Source organism: Phaseolus vulgaris, chromosome 9, assembly GCF_051622355.1.
Source record: "Phaseolus vulgaris cultivar YP4 chromosome 9, ASM5162235v1, whole genome shotgun sequence".
Taxonomy (NCBI): Eukaryota; Viridiplantae; Streptophyta; class Magnoliopsida; order Fabales; family Fabaceae; genus Phaseolus; species Phaseolus vulgaris.
The window spans coordinates 19,855,433-19,880,463 of NC_143506.1; the positions used below are offsets into that span (position 1 = coordinate 19,855,433).

At 34.6% G+C, this 25,031-nt stretch overlaps 1 protein-coding gene across 6 annotated transcripts; it reads right to left on the reverse strand.

Moving 5' to 3' along the window:
• Positions 1 to 149: 149 nt before the first annotated feature.
• Positions 150 to 24,343, reverse strand: CGL1 (alpha-1,3-mannosyl-glycoprotein beta-1,2-N-acetylglucosaminyltransferase). 6 transcript variants are annotated; one of them, XM_068623878.1, is made up of 19 exons: positions 24,074 to 24,343; positions 23,909 to 23,980; positions 23,780 to 23,830; positions 23,592 to 23,679; positions 20,896 to 20,958; positions 18,216 to 18,250; positions 18,057 to 18,133; positions 12,000 to 12,045; positions 11,756 to 11,818; positions 11,211 to 11,277; positions 11,070 to 11,138; positions 10,932 to 11,001; positions 10,767 to 10,828; positions 9,792 to 9,882; positions 2,473 to 2,566; positions 1,730 to 1,792; positions 1,613 to 1,651; positions 1,357 to 1,527; positions 150 to 798 (listed from the first exon to the last, which is right to left on the reverse strand). In XM_068623878.1, exons 2-19 carry the CDS (start codon positions 23,975 to 23,977, stop codon positions 682 to 684), a joined length of 1,335 nt encoding a protein of 444 aa, XP_068479979.1. In that variant the 5' UTR covers positions 23,978 to 23,980; positions 24,074 to 24,343; the 3' UTR covers positions 150 to 681. The 6 variants fall into 6 exon arrangements, 5 of the variants coding, with proteins under 5 accessions (XP_068479979.1, XP_090151443.1, XP_090151442.1 ...); XM_090295317.1 differs by having other exon boundaries at positions 11,794 to 11,818; positions 24,074 to 24,141; XR_016515581.1 differs by lacking the exon at positions 24,074 to 24,343 and having other exon boundaries at positions 2,481 to 2,566; positions 23,909 to 24,064.
• Positions 24,344 to 25,031: the final 688 nt, after the last annotated feature.

Consider the following 25,031-nt stretch of genomic DNA (forward strand, 5'->3'; position numbering starts at 1 on the left):
AGTAAAAAAATATTTTTACTAACTAGTTCAAAATGATTTGTTTCTTATTTTTATAATCATAATAAAAATTTATACAATAAGTTTGAGATTTTAGAAAATTAATGTATTTTTTTAAAATTGTATTAGAACTATACTAAAATTATCAAAAATTCAACAAATACTTTTTGAATTAGACAATTCACGAATACATGTCCTATAAGTGTCATACGAGTGTCAGTGTTCGATATGAGTACCGATACCGACACACCATTTAAAAAAAAAGTGTCTGAACTTCATTGGTAAGGAAAGGCGCTTCTGTTCCATCTCGCCTCACATTCTTTTTAACTTCTACAAATAAAGCAAACTACATATATGAAAAATAAAGAAAATAAATTGATCATCTTCAACATCCACTTTCACATAAAAGTCACCATCCCATTTTGCTGTCACATGAATGGAGAATAGGGATAAATGAGGTTAGCATGGCCAAGCTAGGACCTCACGCCATCATAAGACAAAATCTGTCTCAAGATACCGCTATGGTGGCCATAATTTTGTCATGCATTTTTAGCGCTTACAACGCACGGACCATAACTTCTTCGTAAGCCACTTAAAGCTCAATATCAATAACTCCGCAACACTTCCGTTGATATCTGAAAACAACTACTCTTACATTGTGAATATTTTCTTCCTCATCCATTATTAAGACTCTTCGATCTGAAGTAGCTTCAAAGACTCTGGACCAACAAGGAATATACGACGTGAAGTTTGATGTCTGAAAACGACTACTCCTTTATAGGCTGTCCTCGGTACTCCATCCTGGCAATGGACGAATGCAACGCAAGAATGTAGGACAAATTAGATCTATCCACAAGAAGAATAAGGCATGAAAAAACAGGGAAACATAGATATGGTTGTGTTTCGCACGGATACACTACATACAGTCTACATTCATGATCAGATGCAACAAAACAATATATTCAACTATAGAAGTATACATTTTAAAGCTTTGATTCAAATCACTGCATTTACTACTCACCTTCCTACCCAACCAACAAACATACCAAACGAATGGAAACTTCTAGGCAATCCTTATACCTTATTTGATCCACTTGGGGAAAATAACTACCATAAACATTAGTGACTTTTGATGTAGAACTCAAAGCCTCTTCTAAAACGTATAGACACAGAAGATTTTAGCCTAGTTTTTTGCTTCAAATTTCATCCAGGACTCAGACTAGAGTGATTTCATTCTATAATTAGTCCAGTGTATAATCTGCCACGGCAGATTGAAATCAGACATTGAAATTCAGGACTCCAATTGCATATTATGATGCATTGCCCTTGTGAAGTTAAAAACAAACATAGTGGAATTACCTTCCACTCTTCAAATATACCAAATTGGCGAGCAATGTTTTCAAAGTCTGACTGATCTTTATATTTGATACGCACATCACCATCTATATTATATGCCTTTAGAACCATGTCAGCTCCATAGACAGGTGTAGCTTTCTTAACAGTGTTGGCAAAATGCATAGAATACCTATCCTGGAAAGGGCAAAACAAGTTCCATATACCATTACAGCATTCCTTTACATATATGCTCAGACAAAAACACAATGCTGCATCTCACCTCCAGTAAATAGCTCAAATCCATTGATCTCCAGTTAACCTTCGAACAACCCAAAGGAAAATAGCGTCATTCTAATAACAAGAAACATATTTAATACTGTTCATAGAGCGTGTGTACCTTGACATCATTCAGCTTGATTGGCTCCAGATATTTCTTAAAAAACAGTCCAAAACTAGAACCCTTGCATGAACAAAACCCACACAAGGATTTCAGAGTAAATGGGAAATAGAAACAGGAAAATCAATAACTTATGATATCTGTTTTGACCTTTTATAGCTCTCTAAATCATTTTAATGAATGGAAGGATAAGCTACATTTAGGAGAATGCAATATTCTCATAGACAAATAAAAGAATACAAGAAACAAAACTAAGAAGAATGAACAGACAAAGCCACCCTATACAAAAAACCACTGGTTGAATACAATAAAGAAGCTAAAAGGACGTAGAGATATGTCTGTAAATTTTGTTGTCAAAAGTTCTAGAAATACACCATATAGAAGCAAATATCCAACATAAGAAAATCTAAAGTAAGAATCATCGTGAACTTTATTTAAGTCAATGAAAATGCAATAGATAAACAACGTTAGCATAAAAAAATTATCCTACTCTAAATTACTAATGAATGCATACCATGTGTAAAGAAATTTTTTTTAAGACAAGATTCCTATTAACAAAGAATAGGCACCTTTGCAAATAAAATCAAAGTGTATCCCACAGCACAAATTTATTGTAGTTTTTACCAGACCAATAAATATTTTTTAAACTGAGGTTTATATAGCATGCATACCTGCAAAGGTTCTACAGAAAATAACTAAATGGCATAAAAGTTCAATCTTCTATGTACAATTAGCAAACTTACATGCTCACCAAAGTTATATGTTCTGCACACTTCGGGTCGGATAAACTGTCGTCCTTTGTGATTTTCTTTTAGTCTCAACCAGTCATCCCAGTAAGTGAAATTTTGTCAAAGAAAAGTTTATGTACAATTACAGATTTACTGAAATTAAGCAAGGGTGATTCCTAAACAAGGAAATCTAATACAAAGCTTGGGCTCTGGAGAGCCACACTACAAAAGCTAGCTATTGTGTTTGTAAAGCCCAAAGTCGTATAAATTAAATAGGAAACAAGTAATTGGATCCTGTAGATCTATAATTTAATTCAACGTAAATACAAAAATATAGAAAGGTGTGCAGCTAGAAATTTGGGAGTTTATTCATTCATTGTACCCTTATTTACAGCATAATTTCGATAAAAATAAAGCAGGATATGTGTCATGTTAGACACACATTTCAATAAAACCTACTGATCATAATATCCCACCATGCTTCATATGCCTAACACTCATGCTAACCCTTTGATTAGTCCCAAGAAAGCACTGCAATGTCGGTGTGACCACCCTGTTGCTCGTTTACAATTGAGAGATATGATGGTAATCTTACAAGCAACACAACCAGATATTCATGGCCCTCGCCCTATCTGAACTCTGACCTAACCTTGAAGTGGTGAACAATCAGATATTGTCCGGTCCATTTGTTCCTACCTATTGGTATGGTTGGCAAACAACCATTGGAAATGGGAAAATAATTTTTAGAAGATAAGAACTCCTTTAATGTTTATTTTCCAAAGTTGCCTAGGTATACGTCCAATGCATCAAAGGAAGCAATGGTATCTTAATTGTTCTCTTTTAAATTGTTTTGACATTAATTATCTTCATAATTCTCTGTATATAAATAAACTCATTCGGCTGTGTGGAATAATAACTTGAGCAATCAGAAAAAAATTACTTCTCTTCCAGTGCGGTATCAAAGCTTCCAATGACGTTTTCAGCAATCGTATTTCCCAGTTACTTTTTAGCTAATGCCATACTTTCTTGTCACCTTGCCGGTGACTATCATTTTCAGGCAACCATTCCAGTCACCAATGACTTTTCAGGTGACTTCAGAATTTTTCAGGCATTGTTTCTTATCACTGTCAACTTTTCTGGCAGTTTTCTAGCCACTGTTATATCTTTTCCTGTAACTAGCAACCTGTCCAAAAATTCATTTTGCTTCAATTTTTTGGTGCTGATTACTGTTCTGCATGAACAACACCAATTTTTTCCAAGGAACCAATTGTTCCTCCTTTCTTGGTCTTTGTTCACTACAGAAGGAGGGGATGTGCATCCTTACTATCTATAAGAAAATTCAGCAGGTACTAGTACTTTGACATATTAAGGTATATTTTCTCTTTCATTTGAATTTAATGTCTGAAAAACATTTCCATCCCTATATTCTTGAGCAACATACCATATGATCCCATCACTGATGGACGTCTCCTTGGAGGATCATAGGATCTTTACAGCTTCAACATTTAAAGTACAAGACTATTAGAGTAAAATCTGAAAAATATTATTTTCTCTCAGTTTTCTCATTCTGTTTCAACAGCAAAATATTGCCCTTTATTTTGACAGCTGTCCCTTTTATTATTCTGTTTTGGATATGGCTTGTAGGTTTTGGCAAGGGTGGTATCGAGAGCCACCATTCCTTGTGGTAAACTCTAATTATTTCTTTAACCTTGGTCTCTCTTTTTGCTCATGGCTACTTTCATGGAGATCTCACATCGATTATAGATATAATCAAATTATAAGTGGATGCAAATCTCATTTACAAGCCTGGTTTTGTAATGTCAAGTTAGACTTAAAGTCCGCTTTCTAAGATGGTATCAGAGTGTATCATAACAAAGTTTGTTGAACCTATCTATCACCTACAATCAAGTCACTATCAGATCATTCATAAATATTTATTCTCATTCTTGATATGTCTAGTGCTCGAATGATGGTGTGTTAAAGATCCTACATTGACTAAAGATATAACCAAATTATAGTATATAAGTAAGTGCAAACCTCACTTTACAAGTCGTTTTGCAAAGTTGAGCTAGACTTGAAGTCCACATTCTAAAAGCTACCTCAAATCCCGTCGCATTTGCACCTCATTCCTTTCCCACTTCCTTAGCTGTGAAACTCGATAACTCCAACTATCTTTATGAGAGACAACAAATTAAACCCATTATCAAATCGCATAGGCTTTAGCAATTCATTGTTAACCCATCAACTCCTTTGCAATACCTCTCTGATCAGAGGATCGCAACGCTGACAATAAGAACCCCATATGTGAAACCTAGAAATTTTAGGATAGATTGCTTCTTACATGACTTCAATTAACATTATTGAAATTGATCCCCTCTAGCATCATTGGGTTTGACCTACTCATATCAGGTTTGGGACACAATTAACAAGTATTTCTAGATGCAAACAAAGGTGTGTGCTTACCAACTTCATACTAACCTTCGTTGAGTCTCTCTTGAAAACATAACAATGCACAATTTTTGTCCCAAATCAAAACCATTGTTGACGAATTCATAGGTGAGGGTAACCCTATCCCACATGAAGAACATGTAGATGCCACAAGAATATGCAGAAGTGATCTTCGTTATTCAAAGCAAGTTTGAGAGTCCTATTGCCGAAGTGGGGGGCTTTACTTCTTTCACATGAACCTCAAACTAATTGATTTAACACAAAAATTCTCTCCTTCTGCTCATTGCACTCAATGATATATGCTTCATGTTATAATTATAAAAATAACGATATACGCTTCTTGTTATAATTATAAAAATAACGATATACGCTTCCTGTTATAATTATACAAATAACGATATACGCTTCCTGGTAATATCTCTTTGTTTTGTTCTCTTTCCTTTCCTAAAACATCTCATTTCACAACCTTAGTCAATGGATCTAATGTAGCTTCCCAATGAATTGGTCAACTTTCCCTTTCTCCTTTAAACTTAAAAAAAATTCTTTTTGTTCTTATTTGTCCCTTTAGTCTTATTTCTTTAAATCAATTAACTAAATCATATAATTGTTCAATAACCTTTGATGTCAACTCCCTTGTTATACAGGAACGTGGTATGGGTCGAATGATTGGCAAAGGACATGAATCTAGAGATCTATACTACCTTGGTACTAGCTCATTTGTATCTTTAGTTGCATCCTTGTCTCTTAAGCTACTACATGAACGTTTAGGTCATCCTCCTTTGTCAAAATTAAAGATGGTTCCTGAACTTAATTGTCCCCAAACTATAGAATGTGAATCATGTTAATTAGGATAACAAGTCAAGTCTTATTTTCCTTAACATTCTGAATCTAGATGTAACTATGTATTTTCTATCATCCATTGTGATATTTAGGGACCAAGTCATGTGTCATCTTTTGGTTTTAGATATTTTGTTACTTTCATTGAGTTTTCTACATGTACTTGGGTTTATCTAATGAAACATCGCTTTGAACTTTTTTGTATTTTTATGTCTTTCTTTAATGAAATCAGAAATCAATTTGGAAAACTAATCAAAATCTTACGGGACGATAACACCAAGGAATATTTTTCCTTTTATTTATCTAAACTCTTAAGTTCACACGGATTTTGTATCAGTCTACTTACCCTCACACACCTTAGCAAAATGGTATATTAAAAAGGAAAAATAGACAGTTGGTTGAAATTGTTCGTCCCTTATTGCTTGGTGCAAATATATTATTGGGGTGATGCTTTCCTAACTGCCTCTTTTCTCATTAACAAAATGTTTTCTTCACTTCAAAATAAAGTTCCCTACTCCATTCTATTTCCAGAAGAACCCCTCTTTCATATCTCCATGTGTTTTCATTTATGTATGTTGTCCAAGATATATCTCTAGGTTTAGATACTCTCTTAGCTAGAGCCATCAAATGTGTCTTCTTGGACTATTCTCGACTTCAATAAAGATATCGATGTTACTCTCCTAAAACCAAGAAGTACTATACGTTTTTCAATGTCACCTTTTTTTGAACCAACTTCCTTCTTCCCTCCTTCTACACAAGATTCTAACTTTGTCCAACATGTCCTACATATGCCCTTAGTTGAGTCTTTCAATCCTTCTGCACCTAACCCAAAATACCATACAAAATCCTCCTGAACCATTGTCACCACTTATTACCTATCAACTCAGGAACCAAATGGCTAGTCCAGTGCCCCTAGGTGAATCCTCTTCAACAAGTCCTTCTCAATCATCACTTAATACCACAAGCCCCGATCATGATGACTCGAGTTGGTCCATTGTCATTTGCAAAGGTACTCATACTACTGTCAGACTTTTCCTTGCATGGTTAGTATTTGTCATTATGCCCTTCATCAATTAGATGTTAAATGTTTTTCTGCATGAAGATATAGAAGAGGAAGTCTACATGGAGAAACCTCTTGGGTTTGTTTCTCATAGGTAGTCTGGTTTGGTTTGTAATTTGTGTTGCTCTCTATATGGTCGCAAGCAATCTCCACATGTTTGGTTTGGAAATTTCAACCACATTGTTCAATCCTTTAGGATGAAACGCAATGATACATACCATTTATGTTTCTATTATCACACCTCCCCTAGAAAATATAAGTATCTATAGTGTATGTTGACGATATAGTCATTAAAGAGAATGATGTTGCTAGAATCTCTTAATTGAAGGAGGTCTCAAATATTTTTTGGAATAAAAAGTAGGCCAGTCAAAGGAAGGAGTTGTAGTCTCTTAAAAGGAAATATACTTTTGACATCCTAAAAGTGACAGGTATGATTGATTGTAAACCAATTTGTTTAGTTTTTTAGAGTTGCTTGTTTTCTCAGCATAGTTTTTGGCCTAGTCCCCCTATGTTTGTTTGTATAATTTTTCTGTTTTCTGTTTTCTTTCATGTGATGGCATTTTGTGATGCCTAAAACGAGTTAAAAAAAACCTTGTGGATTGTCCTATGGATCCAAATAAAAAATTAATAGCAAAAGAAACTTTATAAAATCCAGAAAGATATAGAAGATTGGTTGTAAAACTTATTTATCTCACTATTACTATACCAGATTTGTCTTTTGTAGTTGGTGTTGAGTCAAGCAGAAAATGTTGTCATCCTTATTCTAAGGTATCTAAAAAATGCTTGAGGACAAGGACTACTTCATGAAGATAAAGGGAATACCCAAATATTTTGATATTGTGATGTTGATTGGGTTGGTTCTCCTATGTACAAAGGCTCTACTACAAGATATTGTGTTTTATTTGGAGGAAATATTATCTCTTGGAAAAGCAAGAAACAAAATGTTGTTGCCCGATCATTTGCTAAAGTTGAGTATAGGGCAATTGCATCGCTCACTTGTGAGCTTATATGGGTAAAAGAATTCTTCCAAGAATTATATTTTTGTGAGTTTCAACCAATGAAGATGTATTGTGATAGCCAAACTTTCTCTCCACATTGCTTCCAATCTAGTGTCCCATGAGAGGCTAAACTCGTAGAAATTGACTGTCATTTTATTTGAGAAAAGTTGTTGTCTAAGGAAGTATGCACTAAGTTGTCAAATCAAATGATCAACTTGCAGATGTATTAAATAAATCCATAAGAGGACCTTTTTTTTTTTTTTTTGATCAGCAATGAATAAATTAAATTAAGAGGGATACTTTAGGGGTAACCCAACCCGTTTACAAACCACAAACTGGTTATACCACTGAGCAACCATAAAGAGGCTATACCTGCAATGATAGATACAAAGCTAAACCCTGCAAAAAACAGAATCATAGAAGCAGGATTGAGCTTACAAACCCACTAAACCCATCCTCCATGCAATCGTGAGGAGGGTGCTCTTAGCTTGTGATCTATCCCTTAAAACAAAATCCTAAGGATGCCTCATTAGCAGTGGAAAAGGCAGCAAGTACCCTGGAGTAACTTGCCTTACAAAATACCATCCTATCTTTCACCTACGCAAGTCGCTTAGCCCATCAGCAGAACCATGAGGAAATCAAACACTAAAAACCAAGGTGCTTGATATATATTCTCAACTGCAGCAGGCTCCAAAAAGTGGTGATTTCTCTTGCACTCAAACCAACCTCACACGTTTCTACCCCAGCATGTTCTTCCAAGACCACTAGCTCCCCTTCCAGCTAAAATAACCAAATACCATCATCCAAAGCCAGCACCTAACATACACCTACTGTTGTCCTTCCGTAACACCACCCTTCCATATCTTCATCTGTTGTAGCCTTGCTCCCAACTTACCCATGCCAAAACCAAAAAAACCGTAGTTGTATGTACACGATGAGCAGCCTCCAAGCTCCAGCAAGCCTGTCCTGCACCACTAAACCAGTTCCAGCATTCTCACAACTATACCAGTGATGTTTACGCCAGCTCACGTGTGGGTGAGAATGAATTGAGTGAAGGATAGTGCACTTCTCAAAGCAGTGCATACTCTCGAAACCTATTGAAGCACCAGAGCTATCTCAACTTCTCCCAAGATCCCTATCACTTTCAGACCTCCAACACCAAAGCATCCCTTTCCAAGCATTTCGGCTTGCTTGATTTGTCCTTGGATCTTCATAGGCACCTCGACCCATCCTCTGCTCCCATCAGAAACCATAAGAGGACCTTAGATTGAATTTATTTGTAACAAGCTTGGCACATACAATTTGTATGCTCCAACTTGAGGGGGAGTGTTAGAATAAAAAGTCTTAAATAGATTTATCATAAAGGTGGGGTGTGCTTTGTGCTGAACCTTGTTCCAAGATACATCTTTTCATATTCTCTTCTCTTCCCTCTCATACATTGTATCTGATGTATCCAAAGTTATTATAATATGAGATCCTAAGAGAGGGAAGTTCACTCTCTCATATTCATTCTCTATTCTTTTATATTTTTCTCAACTGCTTCTACAGGGCTGATGTAAATTATCAACCACATGAGTCTCTTATTCTCTATGATCCTCCAACACAGCAACCTATGTAGTTCAATTTGTTTCAACCCAACACCTAGGTGAACCCTAATCTAAAGAATTCCAATTAGGATACTAATGTCATCTCATCCACTCCAATGCTACGCTTGTTAATAGCTATTCTCTGGGTATTGTCATTCTACACGGATTCCTGATTTTTGGCACATCGTTCTTGTTACTTGGGAGCCACAAAACATACATCAGCTAGGTAATTTTGAGGGTTCAGACTATTGTACAATTTATTAGCCTAATTGTATCACATGGTTATTATTGTTGAATTCCCACATTAATTAGAGAAATAGGCTATGTAATCCTCATTCGGAATCCTCCAAAAAAACAAAATATGATAGACACAAACAAGAATAATTACTGAAATATCAAGGATATGCCTTAGGCCATTTTGGTGATAACTCATCCCATATAGATCTGACCAGCATCCATCCTAACCCAGGAAAGAAATCTGAACGGTAAAGTTCATCTGCAAATTAGATCAAATAAAATTCATCAGAATGGTAGCAGTAATCTTCTGAGATATCTTTTGCAAGAAATATGATTTGATCCTGGTAATCAGGGAAATATGTATCGCTGGTAAAAGTTAACAGTGGATGTAGATGATCTCGTGTTTACAAACTTGTTTCTATGCATGTAAAATTATTAATGTTGAAAACACCAAATAAATATGCATTGAATTCCAGTACTTTTTCAGTGTTCAAGTGAATTTAAAAGAAAATTGCGACCATAGAAGGCAAAGGCTTGGAAGCTATAGGCCAACAACCTAGGACAAGGAGGTCCCAGAAATAGCATTGCCTTCGGAAAAAGCTTGATCCCTTCAACTAAAAGATTATGTCATTCTCAGCATTATTTATTGTATGAAAAATGAAATTAAAATTTTTGGTACACAAAGCATTAGTCATTTGTTTCTATACTAGATTTCCTCTGGGTTTCCATTAGTGTGAGAAAGCCTCTGGTTTAAGGGTCCACACGATCATTCACTAAGGTGGAGTCACAGTTTCACATGCCGGTGTCAAAGAAAATAAATTGGCACCAGTCATTGAAATTTTCACCTTTGGAGATAGCAAGGCTAAAAGCCAAAGCTCTAATACCATTGATCAGAACACAAGGAAATATTTTATTTCTCTTGTTCCTAATAATATGGCCACTGATTACAGAACCCATTTCAAAAAGAAAACCAAATCTGCTGCAATCAAGGAGAAATATCAGAAAGCAAATAATAGACTATGATCATAATTCAGAATTTATTCAAGTCTGATTCTGAACACATTTATTACAATATCAAATCAAGACATGAATTAAAAAATAATTGATAGAAAATTACTGAAACCGACAAATGAATAAACTTACATGAATCATGTACAAACTGCTTTTGTCCATTATCATTCCATGAGGAAACAGCCATAATAGACCTAAAACAGATGAATTGTGAACAGAGATCCCAAAGTTTAATAAAACTAGCGTAACAAAACATCATAAAATAAATTAAGCATTCTACCCTTATTTAGCACATACTTATCCTTGTCAAGGAGGGTCGCTGCAGCTTCAAAATAATCAAAGAAATCAGGTGCTATATCCATGTCATCTGAGATTGAATAAAGTAGTTGTATTAGCTTCCATATGTTTACTAATGATAAAAAGATTTAAATTCACCTTCAAGGATGATTACTCGGCTGAAGTTATGCTTGTAGAACAGCACATCTAAAGCCCACTTGTAATGACCTGATAAATGTATCAATTGAATATTCCTTTCAAATGGAGAACACAACCCAGGAAAACTGAAAATACTCTTACTTGCAATTTTGTAGTAAGCAATTATCTCTCCTGGTCGTTCAGTTTGAACTGGTTCAAAATCCAAGTGCTGCATCAAACTAATAATATTAGTACAGAGAACCTGTTTTTTCATTATCAAACTATTAGTCAATAACCACAAATCTAAAATTATTGAGATCAAAATAATTTTAGTGATCGTTCTATATCTCTACAACATCACCATGCTAAGAAATAAAACCCATCTGTATTTCTATTATCCAATTTAGGCCAAAGAAACCGAGTGCTTAGGAAATAGGGTATCTTGGCTTGCACACAAATATCTTATTAGTAATACTGAAGAAATATTAGCTCCTGGATTTTAATAATCATACTAATTTAATTTAGTATGATTATAAAAATTAAGTTAATCATTGATCATTAACTAATTTACAGCAATCATCATAACTATAGCTAACTGAGAGTTTACACACATTAATATGCACAACAGAACATGTAATTGGCCTTCCGAAGTGAGAGGATACTGGTCTGATTTTCAAAGTTCAGCTCATTTATATAAATGCCTATACCTGCATATAAGATAACTGATCATAGCTCAAAGCCTTACTTTTAACATCTGGATCTGATCCATCCTGAATAGAAAATAAAGAACCACAATCAGCTATTTATGTTGTAATGTATTAACTTTTTTTGGTCACAATCATCTGTTAATGTTGTCTTTGCATTTGCAGAACATTGACAATTTGAATCATTTACGGAGACAAAAAGAAACTCCTTTGAAGTGGAGACCTGAACGCTAAACGAATAAAATACCTGAGATACAAATAAAGGGAATCTTGAAGAAATGGGCCTTTGGTATCTGTAAAAGTAAGTAGATTGTGAGATGGACAAAACAAAAAGTTGCCGTTATAATAAAATTGTTAGATATTTCTAGCTATATTAGATATTTATGTTAGATATTTCTAGATAGGGTTAGATATATCTATCTATGTACTGGACTTAGCCCATTTTTTCTGCATGTTTTCTCTATATAAACATAACCTTGTGTGCTCATTAGACACAAAGGATTATTCTATTTTCTCTTTCCTTTATTTTTAATAAAAAAAGTATCATCTTTATAATTACAAATATCAAGATCATATTTGTATTATTAGTAATGTTTATTATTTATTATTAGAGAAAACCAAATCTCCTATATTTATTGTAATAATTTTGTTTTCTCAATATTTTATAAATCACGCATGCTGTAACAAAAACAAAAAGTTTCAGCTCAATACTACATCTTTCCTTATAGTTTAACAACATATATAGAGTCTAAAACTGTGTTTTTCCTTTTGTTTCTTTCCAGGTTCACTCACAGTTCCTATTGGCGGTTTCTGATGTTTTCGACAAGTTTTCCGGTGACACTTTTTTTCTTGGCAACCACATTGTTAGGATCGTGTCATACCTATCTACTCAACCATACAAATCACTGCACAAGAAACATGCCCATGTGCCCTCACTCAAGCATCTTCTCCACACATTTGTGTCTCCCTTACTTGCGCATGCAGCAACACTGAGGATCAACAACCTCTTGCCTAAGTTGCCTCCTCCTTAAACCTATACCCTAGTAGTTCTAGCTTCATTGAAGTTAATTTGGTGGGTGAATCTTCTTTTTCTCTCATTCATTTTATTTTTGTATTTTTTTCAGTTTTTGAAAAATGACTTCCAACACCATCCCTACATCCAGAACATATTTTGTCATCTTCTCTAACAATCATGTTACTATCGAGAAGATAGACACTTGGACTTCTGGAATCTAGCAATGGATCAATGGGTTAGGCCATAAATTCATCTCACCCCCTCTGCTGAATTTGTACCAGCAGATGAACACGAACAATAGATGAAGATTGATGTTTAATTGTCCAACATTCTCAAGTCCATTATTCACACCTCACTGAACCTATTTTCTATCATCATGGAATGAGGCTTATGCCCTTATACCAATGACACCTTGTGTTTGTACATTGTTTGCCAAGAACTTTGACACTACTTGCTCCACAATGATTTGATGGCCCTACGTTTACTTATCTTGGGTGGGTTCATGTGACATTAAATGATTTAATGAGTTGGGATTTTATCTAGCCAAATCTGCCCCAAATGCAGTGTCAGCCAAGACTGCACTTGCAGCACAGGAAACTTCAGTAGATGCAGTAGAAACTGCCCCAACTAAAGCTAGAGAGAGGACTGCATCTCAACATAATCAAGGCCCTGCTACACATGAAAACAATTGGATGACATACTTCAGGAAGAATAGGAAGGGAGTTGAGCCCAACACAGCTCTAAGGCAGAGCCATGAATCCAACCTGGCTCCAAAAAATGAGTTTTCCCTAGGTAATATCGTTTCTAATTCTGGACCTATTGATGACATTGACATTCCTATTGCCTTAAGAAAAAAGGGTGAGAACTTGCACTCAACACCACATTGAGAAATACGTGTCCAATGGAAAATAATTACAGGGTTATAGGTCTTTTGTAGAAGCTCTTGACTGCACACATATCCCAAGGAATGTTCAAGACGCACTCCAACAACCTAAATTGGAAGCATGTAACTGAAAAAGTCCAGACCTTGGTTAAAAATGGCACATGGGATATCACCACTATACTAGAAGGGAAGAAATTGATTGGATGCAAGTGGATATTCTCCATCAAATACAATGTGATGGTAGTATAAACTGGTTCAGAGCTCGACTGTTGGCAAAAGACTTTACCCAATTGTATGGTGTGGACTACGAAGAGACTTTTCCACCGGTGGCAAAAATCAATTCAATCTAAGTCATAATCTCTTTAACTGCAAATTTAGATTGGTCACTAGACATCAAGAATGTCTTGCTAAATGGTGAACTAGAAGAAGAAGTCCATATGCAAATTCCCCCAAGAATTGAATCATCCAAAACCTCAAGCATGGTGTGCAAGCTCCAAAAATCTCTATATGGCCTTAAGCAATCTCCGAGAACATGGTTTGATAGATTGACTCAAGTTGTCAAGGAAGAGAGGTTCAACCAATGTCAATAAGATCACATTATGTTTATCAAACACTGTGGAAGGGAAGGTAGCCTTGTTCATTGTTTAAGTTGATGATATCGTTATCACAGGAAACAACTATGATCAAATCAAGCATCTGAAGGGACTTTTGGCTAAGGAATTTAAAGTCAAGGACTTGGGTCAGCTCAATTATTTTCTAAGGGTGGAAATCGCTTGGACAACGAATGGCATTTATGAATCACAAAGGAAATACACACTGACTTACTTCAAGAAACTAACATGCTTGGGTGCAAGGCAGTCAATACTTCCATAGAACCGGAAAAGAGAGGTGAACAAGAAAGTCCACTAGCTGATAAAAATATATATCTAAGCCTAGTTGGGAAACTAATCTACCTAACTCACTAGGCCCGACACTGGTTTTTTGTGAGCTTGGCTAGTCGCTATACATCTAATCCAACTAAGGTCCACATGAAAACAACGGGCAGAATCCTCCAATACATTAAAGAATCCTTCAATACATTAAAGAATCCTCCAATACATTAAAGGTACATCAGGTCGAGGGCTCTACTTCAAGAAGAATGCAAACAGTGGCATTGAAGTCTATACTGACTCAGATTCTGATAGGAAATCAATTACAACCTACTGCTCCTTTGGGTAGGGGAACTTGGTGAGTTGATGAACCATGATATGATAAAGCATGATATGATAAAGCATGCAGAGATTGACTGACACTTCATTAAAGAAAAAATTTACCATGGTATTATAAGTGTTGGCCATGTTTCATCTTGCAAACAAACATCAAACATCCTGACAAAAGCTCTTCCAAGGAAAACATATGAAAACATTAGATCCAATCTAGGTATGACAAACATCTACCACCCAGATTGAGGAGAGGGGGGGGTGTTGGAGATCAGTGCACATCAATCAGAATTTGTTGGTGATCAACACATATCAATTAGAATCATCCAATTCTAATTTGTACAGCCAACAATAGAATTTAATGTTAATAAGATCAGTTTTATTTCCTTAATTTGGTATAGCATTTATAGGGATAATTATTTCCCTAATTTTCAAGGATAGATTAGTGTACATTTTATTCCCTTGTATTCTATTTATACCTCTTGTATTTTTCCCAAATCAGAAAATATACATCATATTTTCAGCAATAAGACCACAGTATATCTTTTATGATGTTAGCATTGTATGGCTTGCCTCACAAGTATGTTGATACAAATGATAAGATTATGAGATCACCAATGATCCCTACTATGACTTCTAACTCATTTGCACTCATCCAGTACTCCTCCAAAAATAAACACAGACACATATCTCTTCTGCTGGGGTCATTTCTACATTTGCCTCACTAGATATGGGTGTAATCGCACAAGAAATTCTCAAAGTCATTTTAAATGTGAACATTGTCACCACAATGGACATACTACCGATAGGAAACAAGCTATGATTGATGAGATGTATACCCTCCAAAGTAGTGGTACATTAGAGTTGGGTCCTTTTCCAGTTGGCAAAACAATTGTGGGGTGTTGGTGGTTGTACACTAAAATTGATGAGATGTATACCCTCCAAAGTAGTGGTACATTAGAGTTGGATCCTCTTCCAGTTGGCAATTCAATTGTGGGGTGTTGGTGGTCACTAAAATTGGTCGTGATGGTAGCATTGATCATTATAAATCTTGTTGGGTTGCCAAAGGATATACACAAATTTACAGACAAGATTACACCGATACTTTCTCTCTTGTCACTAAGATGACCTATTTGTCTTCTCACTAGATATTTTGCTTAGGGAAATTGTATGATAAGGTGTTTAGCCTTTGCCAATCCCTTATGGCCTTAAACAATCACCTCGTGTCCACGGTTCAAATGTTTTTGAATTGTCATCCAACACTTTCAAATGATGATATGAAGTGAAACTGATCATTCATTATTATACGGCCAAAAACCTCAAGGATGTATCCACCTTATTGTATATGTGAATGACATTGTTATGATAGGTAGTGATAAGGAGGGTGTTGTCCACCTAAAACAATATTTTTCCTAACAGTTTCAAACTAAAGACCTTAATCAGCTATTGTACTTCCTTGGTATTAAAGTTGCTCAGTCCAAGGGTGGTTTGGTCATATCACAAAGGAAATGTACTCTGGTATTTTAGAAAAAAGGAAGAATGTTAAGTGCAAAGTCAGTAGACACACCAATGGATCGAAGTATGAAACTTGTACTTAACCAATGAGTGCCATATTTAGAGCCTAGGAGGTACAAATGGTTAGTTGGTAAGCTAAACTATCTCACTATGACTCGTCCTTACATTGCCTTGTAGTGCAGTGAGTCTAGGAGGTCAAATTTTAACCTCTCTTCGTCAACACCATTAGAATGCATCTTTACGAATCCTAAGATATATTAAGAATGCTCCTGGCAAAGGATGTTGTGAGGATACATCTATATTGACATCAGAAGAAAATTGGTCAAGGATGCAAATATATTTATAAGATTGGTCAAGGATGTTGTACAAAGGGCTTCTTTTTGTATGCTTCCTAAAGAATGGTGGGAGATGTTTGGGGATGAAACTCCAAAGTTGAAGAGGTTTGTTATTCAAGTTTTGAGTTTGACTTGTAGTTCTTCTAGGTGTGAGCATAATTGGAGCACATTTGAAATGTTAATTCAAGTTTATCAAGTTCTATGTGGTTTTATAATTTTATTTATTTGTTTATATAGTTATTAAACTTCATATTTATTTATAGGATCATATAAAAAGAAGAAATTGTTAGCATCGAAAAAAGATGAATAGTTTGATTTATGTCACATATAATCTGATGCTGAAAAATAAACAGATTATAAAAAATTGTTGTTCTCCCATTTGATGATATTGAGTTTGATGATGAATGGATAACTCAAGAGGAAGATAATGACAAGGTTGAGCAAGCTCACAGCCTAGGTGACAATGGAAATATTGGCTTAGTTGGAGAAAGTTCAACTTATCCAACTTCAGATAAATTTGATCTTGATAATATAGTTTTTGATGCCAATGTTGATTACGAACACTTTTCATCTAAGAAAGAGCTTGGTGGCTATGAAGAAGATGATGATCTTGGAGATGATGTCATTAAAGGATTGGAGACAAAAAGTTGAAGATAATTTTCCATTTTTAATTATCTAATTGTTATCAGCTTAATAACTTATGTTTTGTAATTTTATGAACTTATCCATTTGGTGTAGTTTGAACTTCTATAATAGTCATGCAGCACTAAACTTAGTTATTTTATAATTATGGGAGTATTGTTTACTATTTTAAATTAATTATGGTGTTGAAATGTTGAATTCGTATGGTATTATATTTATTTTTTATATGACGTAGTAGACTGTTACAAGTCAGGTCCACAAGTCAAGTCTAAAGATCTCACATGAGTTTGATAACCTTGGATATCACCACTAGATTTGTCAACTCTAGTGAACAGCTGGCAGACATATTCAACAAGTCTCTATAAGGACCAGGGATCAATCACATTTATAGCAAACTCAGCACATATAACTTATGTTCCAGCTTGAGGGGTAATGTATAATTAAAAAAATACAGATCATATCTTTACAACTATACATATCATATTTGTATCCTCAGTAACGTTTATTATTTATTCTACTATCATACATTTATTATTGGAGGAAATCAAATCTACTCTTTTCTATTGATTTCATCTTCTCAATATAAATAAACCACTCATGTTGTCGTAGAAACACATGGTTTCCGCTCAATACTTCTCTTTTTCTTGTAGTTTAACAATTGTATTATCAAGTATAAAAGATTAATAAATCAAATATGTTATACTATGATGCATACTTTAACACAGAATTAATAGTCCTCTCCAGGTAATCAGCACGATTACATGTAATGACCACAACAGCAGCCACCGGAACCTAAAATGTTCAGCACACAGAATCATAAATAAACTCTAGAAAGAATAATAGAAGGAGAAAACTGTCAAACATTCAGCTCAACCTGCATTTTATCAGTCAGCCTCTGTAGGTCTTTTCCTGAAATGTTTATTTATAGAATGGTAAGTATCTTGGATATCTAATATAGAAAAAATCCTCATTAGATTGTTTACAAAATTACAGACATGGTGACCTACTACATATGTTTGTATTTATATCAAAATATGCGATTGAATATAATATTATATGTGTGTGGATAAAATTAAGTTGTATCTAAGTGAAAACAGTATATATTAAAAATGACATAACATTAACTCAAAAAGTTTAATCAGCAGAAGACAAGAGAAAGCACTGGCACAGGCTGCAGCCATGTCACCCACGGTGGCTGCAATAACATCACAATTGCAAAACTGAGGAATTCTGTAACACAACAGCAATGCTATAGCGGCTATTTAACAACGTTGTATAGGAAGTAAGATGCATATCGTAAAAAAAATTGATTGACACTACTTGGATCCATAGAGTAAGGAAGAGTTTGATTATGACTATATACAATTGCAAATGGTCACATGTGTGAGTGTATAACTCGATAGAGTTTTATCTTTTCTTATTATATTTTTTACATTGGCTTTTACTTTGTGTCTTAGCTGTAGTATAGCTGGTAACTGCTGTCTCTAAAAGTGGTTATAACTAATTCAGTTTGTCAAGTGAGCTACTGTGTGTTTATACGTCTCTATAAACACAGAAGCTCACTGAGGTTATTCATTTTACTCATACCAATATACTAGTTCTTTTAATCTGCCTGATTACTTCCATACCATTAAGGGTTCACCCTTCAAGCAATGTATTAAATCCTAGAGGGCGGCTCATAGAAGCCACCTCCGAAAACACTAATGAGATGATAGCATACAATGGGATAATTGCTATTTTGAATTTTTTTTATACTTTATATAATGTATACCCAAAAAAAGTCTCAAAATTATTACCGGTCATAATCAACAACAAAGAATCATAGGCATAGTTGTCTTTAACAATACATACAAGTAAATACCAACAAAAGTCACAAGTATCCTAGATAGGAACTATCAACCATCATCTTCTAAATCCAAGTTTTCATTTTCACAATCAATACATCTGTAGATTTCAATTTGTCTTCATCTTCACCTTTTACTTATTACTTTTTAAAACCAAAAGTTAAAGGTGAGTTGCTCCTTGGAATCATTAGATTCAAAGAAAATGAAGGGCAAAGGCAAGGAATAATTCTTGTAAAGCTACTCTTGGAATAACTTGATCCCTATTAAACATATTATAGGGGTGAGAATCAACACAAGAATTTAACAGAACCAAATGCCAAAACAAAAGCTTATATTATAGGGACTAAAGAGTTAATTAAATAGAATTTACTAAGCTTGACTTTATAATAAGGATGGCAAATAAACCTACAATCATGGGTATTGTACGAATTCGTCCTGATTTTGACAGTATGGATAATTCCTCATTTTTTAAATCGGGTACGAGGACATGGATGGATATGTACATATTCGCCTTGTCCCAGTTTTAAATTACTAAAATACCCATAGTTTATTAGGTGACCTAAACTTATTTTCACTATTCTCTTTGGTCAGTTGCTTCGCTTCATTTTACAAAGCCTTCTTTCGCTACACAATTTTTCATTCTCTCTCTACTATTTGACTCATTCAATATCCACCAAGTTCACTAAGATCCTCAAGGTACTTTCCCTCTCATCACAACCTTAATTACACATTTTTCCTTTGTGTGATTTCATTCAAACAATGTATTGTATTTCAAGAAATGTAAACCTTAATTTCATCAAATTAAATTGTTTCTACAATGCACATTTGATCATTTATGCTCCTTTTTAATATCTTTATTTTGTTGTTTGCTTTTTGTCGAGTGAGAATGTTTGACTACCAATTTCAAGTGTTCAATTATGTAAACCCTTAGTTATTTGGTAACCTAAAAAACTTATCCTCTTTTCTCTTTGGTTCTTTTTTTTTCATTTGAAGAACTCTTCTTTCGCTACACAATTTTTTATTCTCTCTCTCAACTCATTCGATATCCACCAAATTTACTCAAATCCCCGAGGTATTCTTCCCCTCAACAATTGTAAAAATAATAGATATTGTAGCTGTCATGAAATTTCAATTATGTGTAATTGTTTACTCTTTTCTATAATTACTTTACATTTATCCCATTGTTATTTGGTTTTCTATTTTAAGATTTATGCAATTATAATTTTTTCCTTAACATTTGACATTGAGAAAAAGAAAATGTATCCTTTTGACATTGATTCCTTGATAATATCATGTTTTTTTTGTTGTGATTTTTATTTTTAGCAAGAAAACTATTTAATTAATATTTGGGTTGGGATAGTACGAGAGCAGTAGAGGCACAGGTACGATATATCTGCTACCCGATGAGATAAGACACAAATTTCATACCCAACACGGGTGGATACAGAATGGGTATGAATTTTTATTTTTACTTCAGGGATAAGGACAAGTATAATCAAACCTGCACCCGCCCCGTTGTCATCCCTACTCTAGCTTATTAAAATAAACTAAAAGAGTTTAAAGAAAGATAATAAGACATTTCATAAGCATGACCATATAAGTTCCAAACACCCCCTTAATCACATGTTAAGTACAAGAGATAGATAAAGATATACATTACCACCACCACCATCGAAAAAGAGAGAGATCTTATTACTTATTATAACATACTTTCAAGATCTTGTACAAGAGACTTCATTTGTCCACATTCTTGTTCTAGACGTTTCCTCTCTTCTGAAAGAATCCAAGACAAAAACCAATTTAATTTGAAAAAATATTATATGCAAAGGAAGCAAAAGATTAAATAAACATGTAATCCAAAATAACTGCTAATAAGCACAGGTTCATACATTCAACTATTTAACTTTATTACTAAAGGAGAACCATTCTTTTGTCATAGAAAGGGTCCAAAGGCCTAAAAGAAGGAACAAAAATATCAATGAAAAACCACAAGAGTGGTAACTCCCATAACATCTCCTCAAAGTTTCCAAGGGTTGACTCTCAAATCTTACGAATAGGCAGCTGAATCTGTACAACGATTTCCTTATGTAAATATAAGATGATCTACACTTTCTATTTCTAATAATCATGTTGCGTGTGCCTCTCACTGTCTGCCACACCCCTATGACTTTTGTATGGTAGAATCTAACTCCAAAATGGCCTAATGAACCACCCTTTAAGGATTCCAATGAAATCATTGATCCATTAAACCAAACTATCCCTTACAAGCCTAACACAACCTACTACCCTACTGAATTTTAAGATGCTCCCTGCATTAACCTCGGTTAAGTTCGGCATAGATTGGATCCATCTAATGTGTTTCAGGGAGCATTCTCTCCATGATGATTCATAATTAGTAACCCTTTTACAAAATAAGTCCCCCATTCTAGCGTCAACATGCCTGACAAGATGATCATAAGAAAATCTTTGTTCATCAAATTCCACAGTGCATGTTGTGACAATTAGCATCCAGCTCGCAATAGTTGGCAAAACTAACTAACTTTAACAACTGCTAACTGAAAAATAGCTCCACACGAGGCAGTTGAATAACTGCTCCTATATACAATATTCACACACCTCCGACAAACTCAAGGTGGTTGGTTGATATTTGATTGATCTTTGAGAAGAGACTCAAGCACCTTGAGTTTGTCCCTCAAGAACAGCAATCTAGTTGGGGAAAGTGGCTTGTCAAAGCATCTTTCCATTGATTCAAAGCTGGAATATGCTGAACAGATAGTTGCTTTGGCTAAGACTTTTTCTCTGACAAAGTATAGGTCAATCTCCATATATTTGGTTCTAGCATGTACAACAGGAATATAAGCAAGAACTACAGCACTTTGATTATCACAGAATACCATGGGAGTAAGAAAGTGATCCCAAGTTCACTGATAAGAATTTGAATCCATAATATTTCTGAGATAACTTTATCTATGCCCAGAAAATAGTCTAATGAACCAAGATGTTATAGAGAAAAAATGTTATTTAGTTTATTAGTAAGACATTGAACAAGTTGAGAAGAGCTCCCTATAACAATAATATCATCAACATTGGCAAGCAAGTAGACAGTACATTCTTTGGTTTTATAGATAAAATGTGAAGGATCTCATTTGCTTGACTTGAAGCCAAAACAGAGCAATGCTGATTCTAATCTTTCAAACCACTGTCTAGGAGCCTGTTAGAGGCCATAAAGAGCTTTATTGAGTTTACACACCAAAGATTTATCAACTTGTTCAAAACCTGGTTGTTGTTGCCTGTATATAGTCTTGTTATTTTCATCACCATATTAGTAGGAAAAGTAATTTTGGTAGTAATGTAACCTTGACCAGCCAGTTATGAGCATACAACTTCTGATAAATAAAAGTTCTTATTTTGTACGGAAAGCAGCCTGATCATCTTCTTAGTCCTCATCCTCATAATTCATTCATAAAATTTGATAGAACACCAATCAGTGGCTTTTATAACTGAATCATAGAATTCACACAACACAGAAAAAGGATCATAGTACCAATGTCTCATGACTCCTACAACTATTCTCGGTCAAAAGTCCAAACCTATAGAACTACATGCTCACTACTCCCTAATTTGCATACTACACATTTATTTAACTGCTCCTACCTTTTACCCAATACTGACATGACAGTTACTATTACACTTATATCTAATAATCCACATGTGCTAATGAAAATTATTATGGTTTCCCATCTATATTCACTAAGATTCTGGAACAGTACGAATTCCTCTAGCTTCGAAACCTGTTCAACCTCTCCACATAGGACCATCATGCATGGGATGCTCCTATCTAATGAAAGCTTCCACCAAATTTTCTGCAAGGAAGTCAGAGTCATGATGCCCTTGGACTCCATCCTGAACCTTCTCCCCCTGACTTTGAACAAGACTGGCAGAGGTTTAATTGGATTTACATCAACTCAAACCCCAGCAAATCAACCTATGATTTGAGCCACTGTGTTCTGGACTATTTTCAATCTTCATCGTCCTCCCCCCACCCTATTCCCTGTACAGCAGAGTAATTTTTGGGTAATACTACTCCACCAACAAGTGCAGGAATTGCAACCAAACAACTACATAGAAAATGTCACCAGAGATTGGGACTACATTCCAGAATGGTCAGATAATGTTCATAGATCAGCCATAGGCCATCCATCAACTCATGAGCTTGAAGATTCTGGATTGCAAACATCACCAGAGAAAATTCATGCCCCCCGATCAATTAACAGAGTTTCTATATCCTAATCCCAGAGATACACGCAAAAAACATTAACAAGTAGACCGAAGGAGAACATTTTAGTAATAATCATGCAATTAGATATATATTCAGGACGATATTCCACAATTAACAAAAAAAAAACCTTCGAAGGCCACAATTCGTCCTTGTTGCAAGCTAATCTGGTCAATCAGTGATCGCATTTGACTTGTACAATGGTTTTCAGCTTCAATCTGTAAAACAAGGATTAGCAACGATAATGATGACCCACCAAATATTAGATATGGAAATATCGAATATAGATTTATATGAGAAACGGAGGAGTTCAGTTACAGCTGCAGCTAGGCGATCAGCATATCCTGATTGTGTAGCGAAAAGCCTCATCTGAACAAGTATAAACAACATGTTAAATTAACAGAACCGTTGGAAACACATAGTTAGGGTTAGAGAGACAGACAACACCTGGATATAGATGAAGACCCCAGCTGCAACCAAGAGAAGGAACCGAAAATCACAGAAAACTTTCGCCATTTGCTATAGCACAAACACTGAATTACCACGCTACACTACAGCAGGTTTTTCAGATACATTACGTAAGAGCAATTTATATGCATAGCGCTCACATACCTGTAACTCCTCCAGTCAACTCAATTCTCAGACGATTTTTCGTCTCGAAGTTTTTAGTTTAGGTTTTTAAATTTGTCAAACATAAAATTAGGTGATATGAATAACTTTTTGTTCTTTTTGGTTTTCTTAATTTACTCTTTTGATTATAATTGTAGTCTCTATTTAATTTTTAATAATCTATGAAATTGTTTTAGGGTTTTAAACTTCGATTATAAATAAAACACATATATTTTGTAACTTGCGCCACTCGAATATGTCATAATCTTTTATGCTTTCAAGAATATAGAGTTTCAATTGTGATTTTGTAACGTGACTTTCGTCACAAACAATTGATATTATCTACAAAGGTGATGTCCACTTAAGGTTTGTTATAATTAATCATATTATTGTTGTTATTACTATTATTATTATTTTTTAGGAGCCTTAAAAGTTTGAATTTTGATAGTTTCACTGTGTCTGTGACCATTGGTAACTTGCCAATTAAAAAGGCATTGTTAGATATTGGAGGAAGCATCAACCATGGGCCTTTAAATATGCTAAAAAAATTGGAAGTTCTTGATGTGAAACTTAACAATATGACATTGCAACTAGGGATATCTTAATTAGCCTTATGGTGTGCATGATTAAGTCAACATAAATTATTTATGAAAATTATTTATGATTTAGTTAAGAGAATTTGATTGGTAATTTTGGAGAAGGGCAATGTGTTTATTTTTGCATAATGAAAAAGAAGTTAATTAAATGAAAATGCTTACCCGCTTCTTCTTCACCTGTATTAGGTTTATTGTGGATGAATATGTTTATGTTCAACTGATTGTAATGAATAATTAATCTGTGTTGGAGATGGGACCTAGAGAACTATTGAATGGTTTCATTTTTTTCTTTTTTTGACAGGTTGCTAGAGTTTCAGTAATACTTATAGCCTCAATACTCCTCTTTCAAATTTCGGTCCTCAATC

Excerpts from the sequence above, each read along its gene's own strand:
- CGL1 (XM_068623878.1), bottom strand. The coding sequence starts at position 23,977 with ATGGCGAAAGTTTTCTGTGATTTTCGGTTCCTTCTCTTGGTTGCAGCT. Across the intron at positions 12,046-18,056 it reads ACTATTAATTCTGTGTTAAA|ATACCAAAGGCCCATTTCTT; the intron begins GTATGCATCATA and ends TTACTTTTACAG. Across the intron at positions 2,567-9,791 it reads TCACCAAAATGGCCTAAGGC|TTACTGGGATGACTGGTTGA; the intron begins ATATCCTTGATA and ends ACAAAATTTCAC.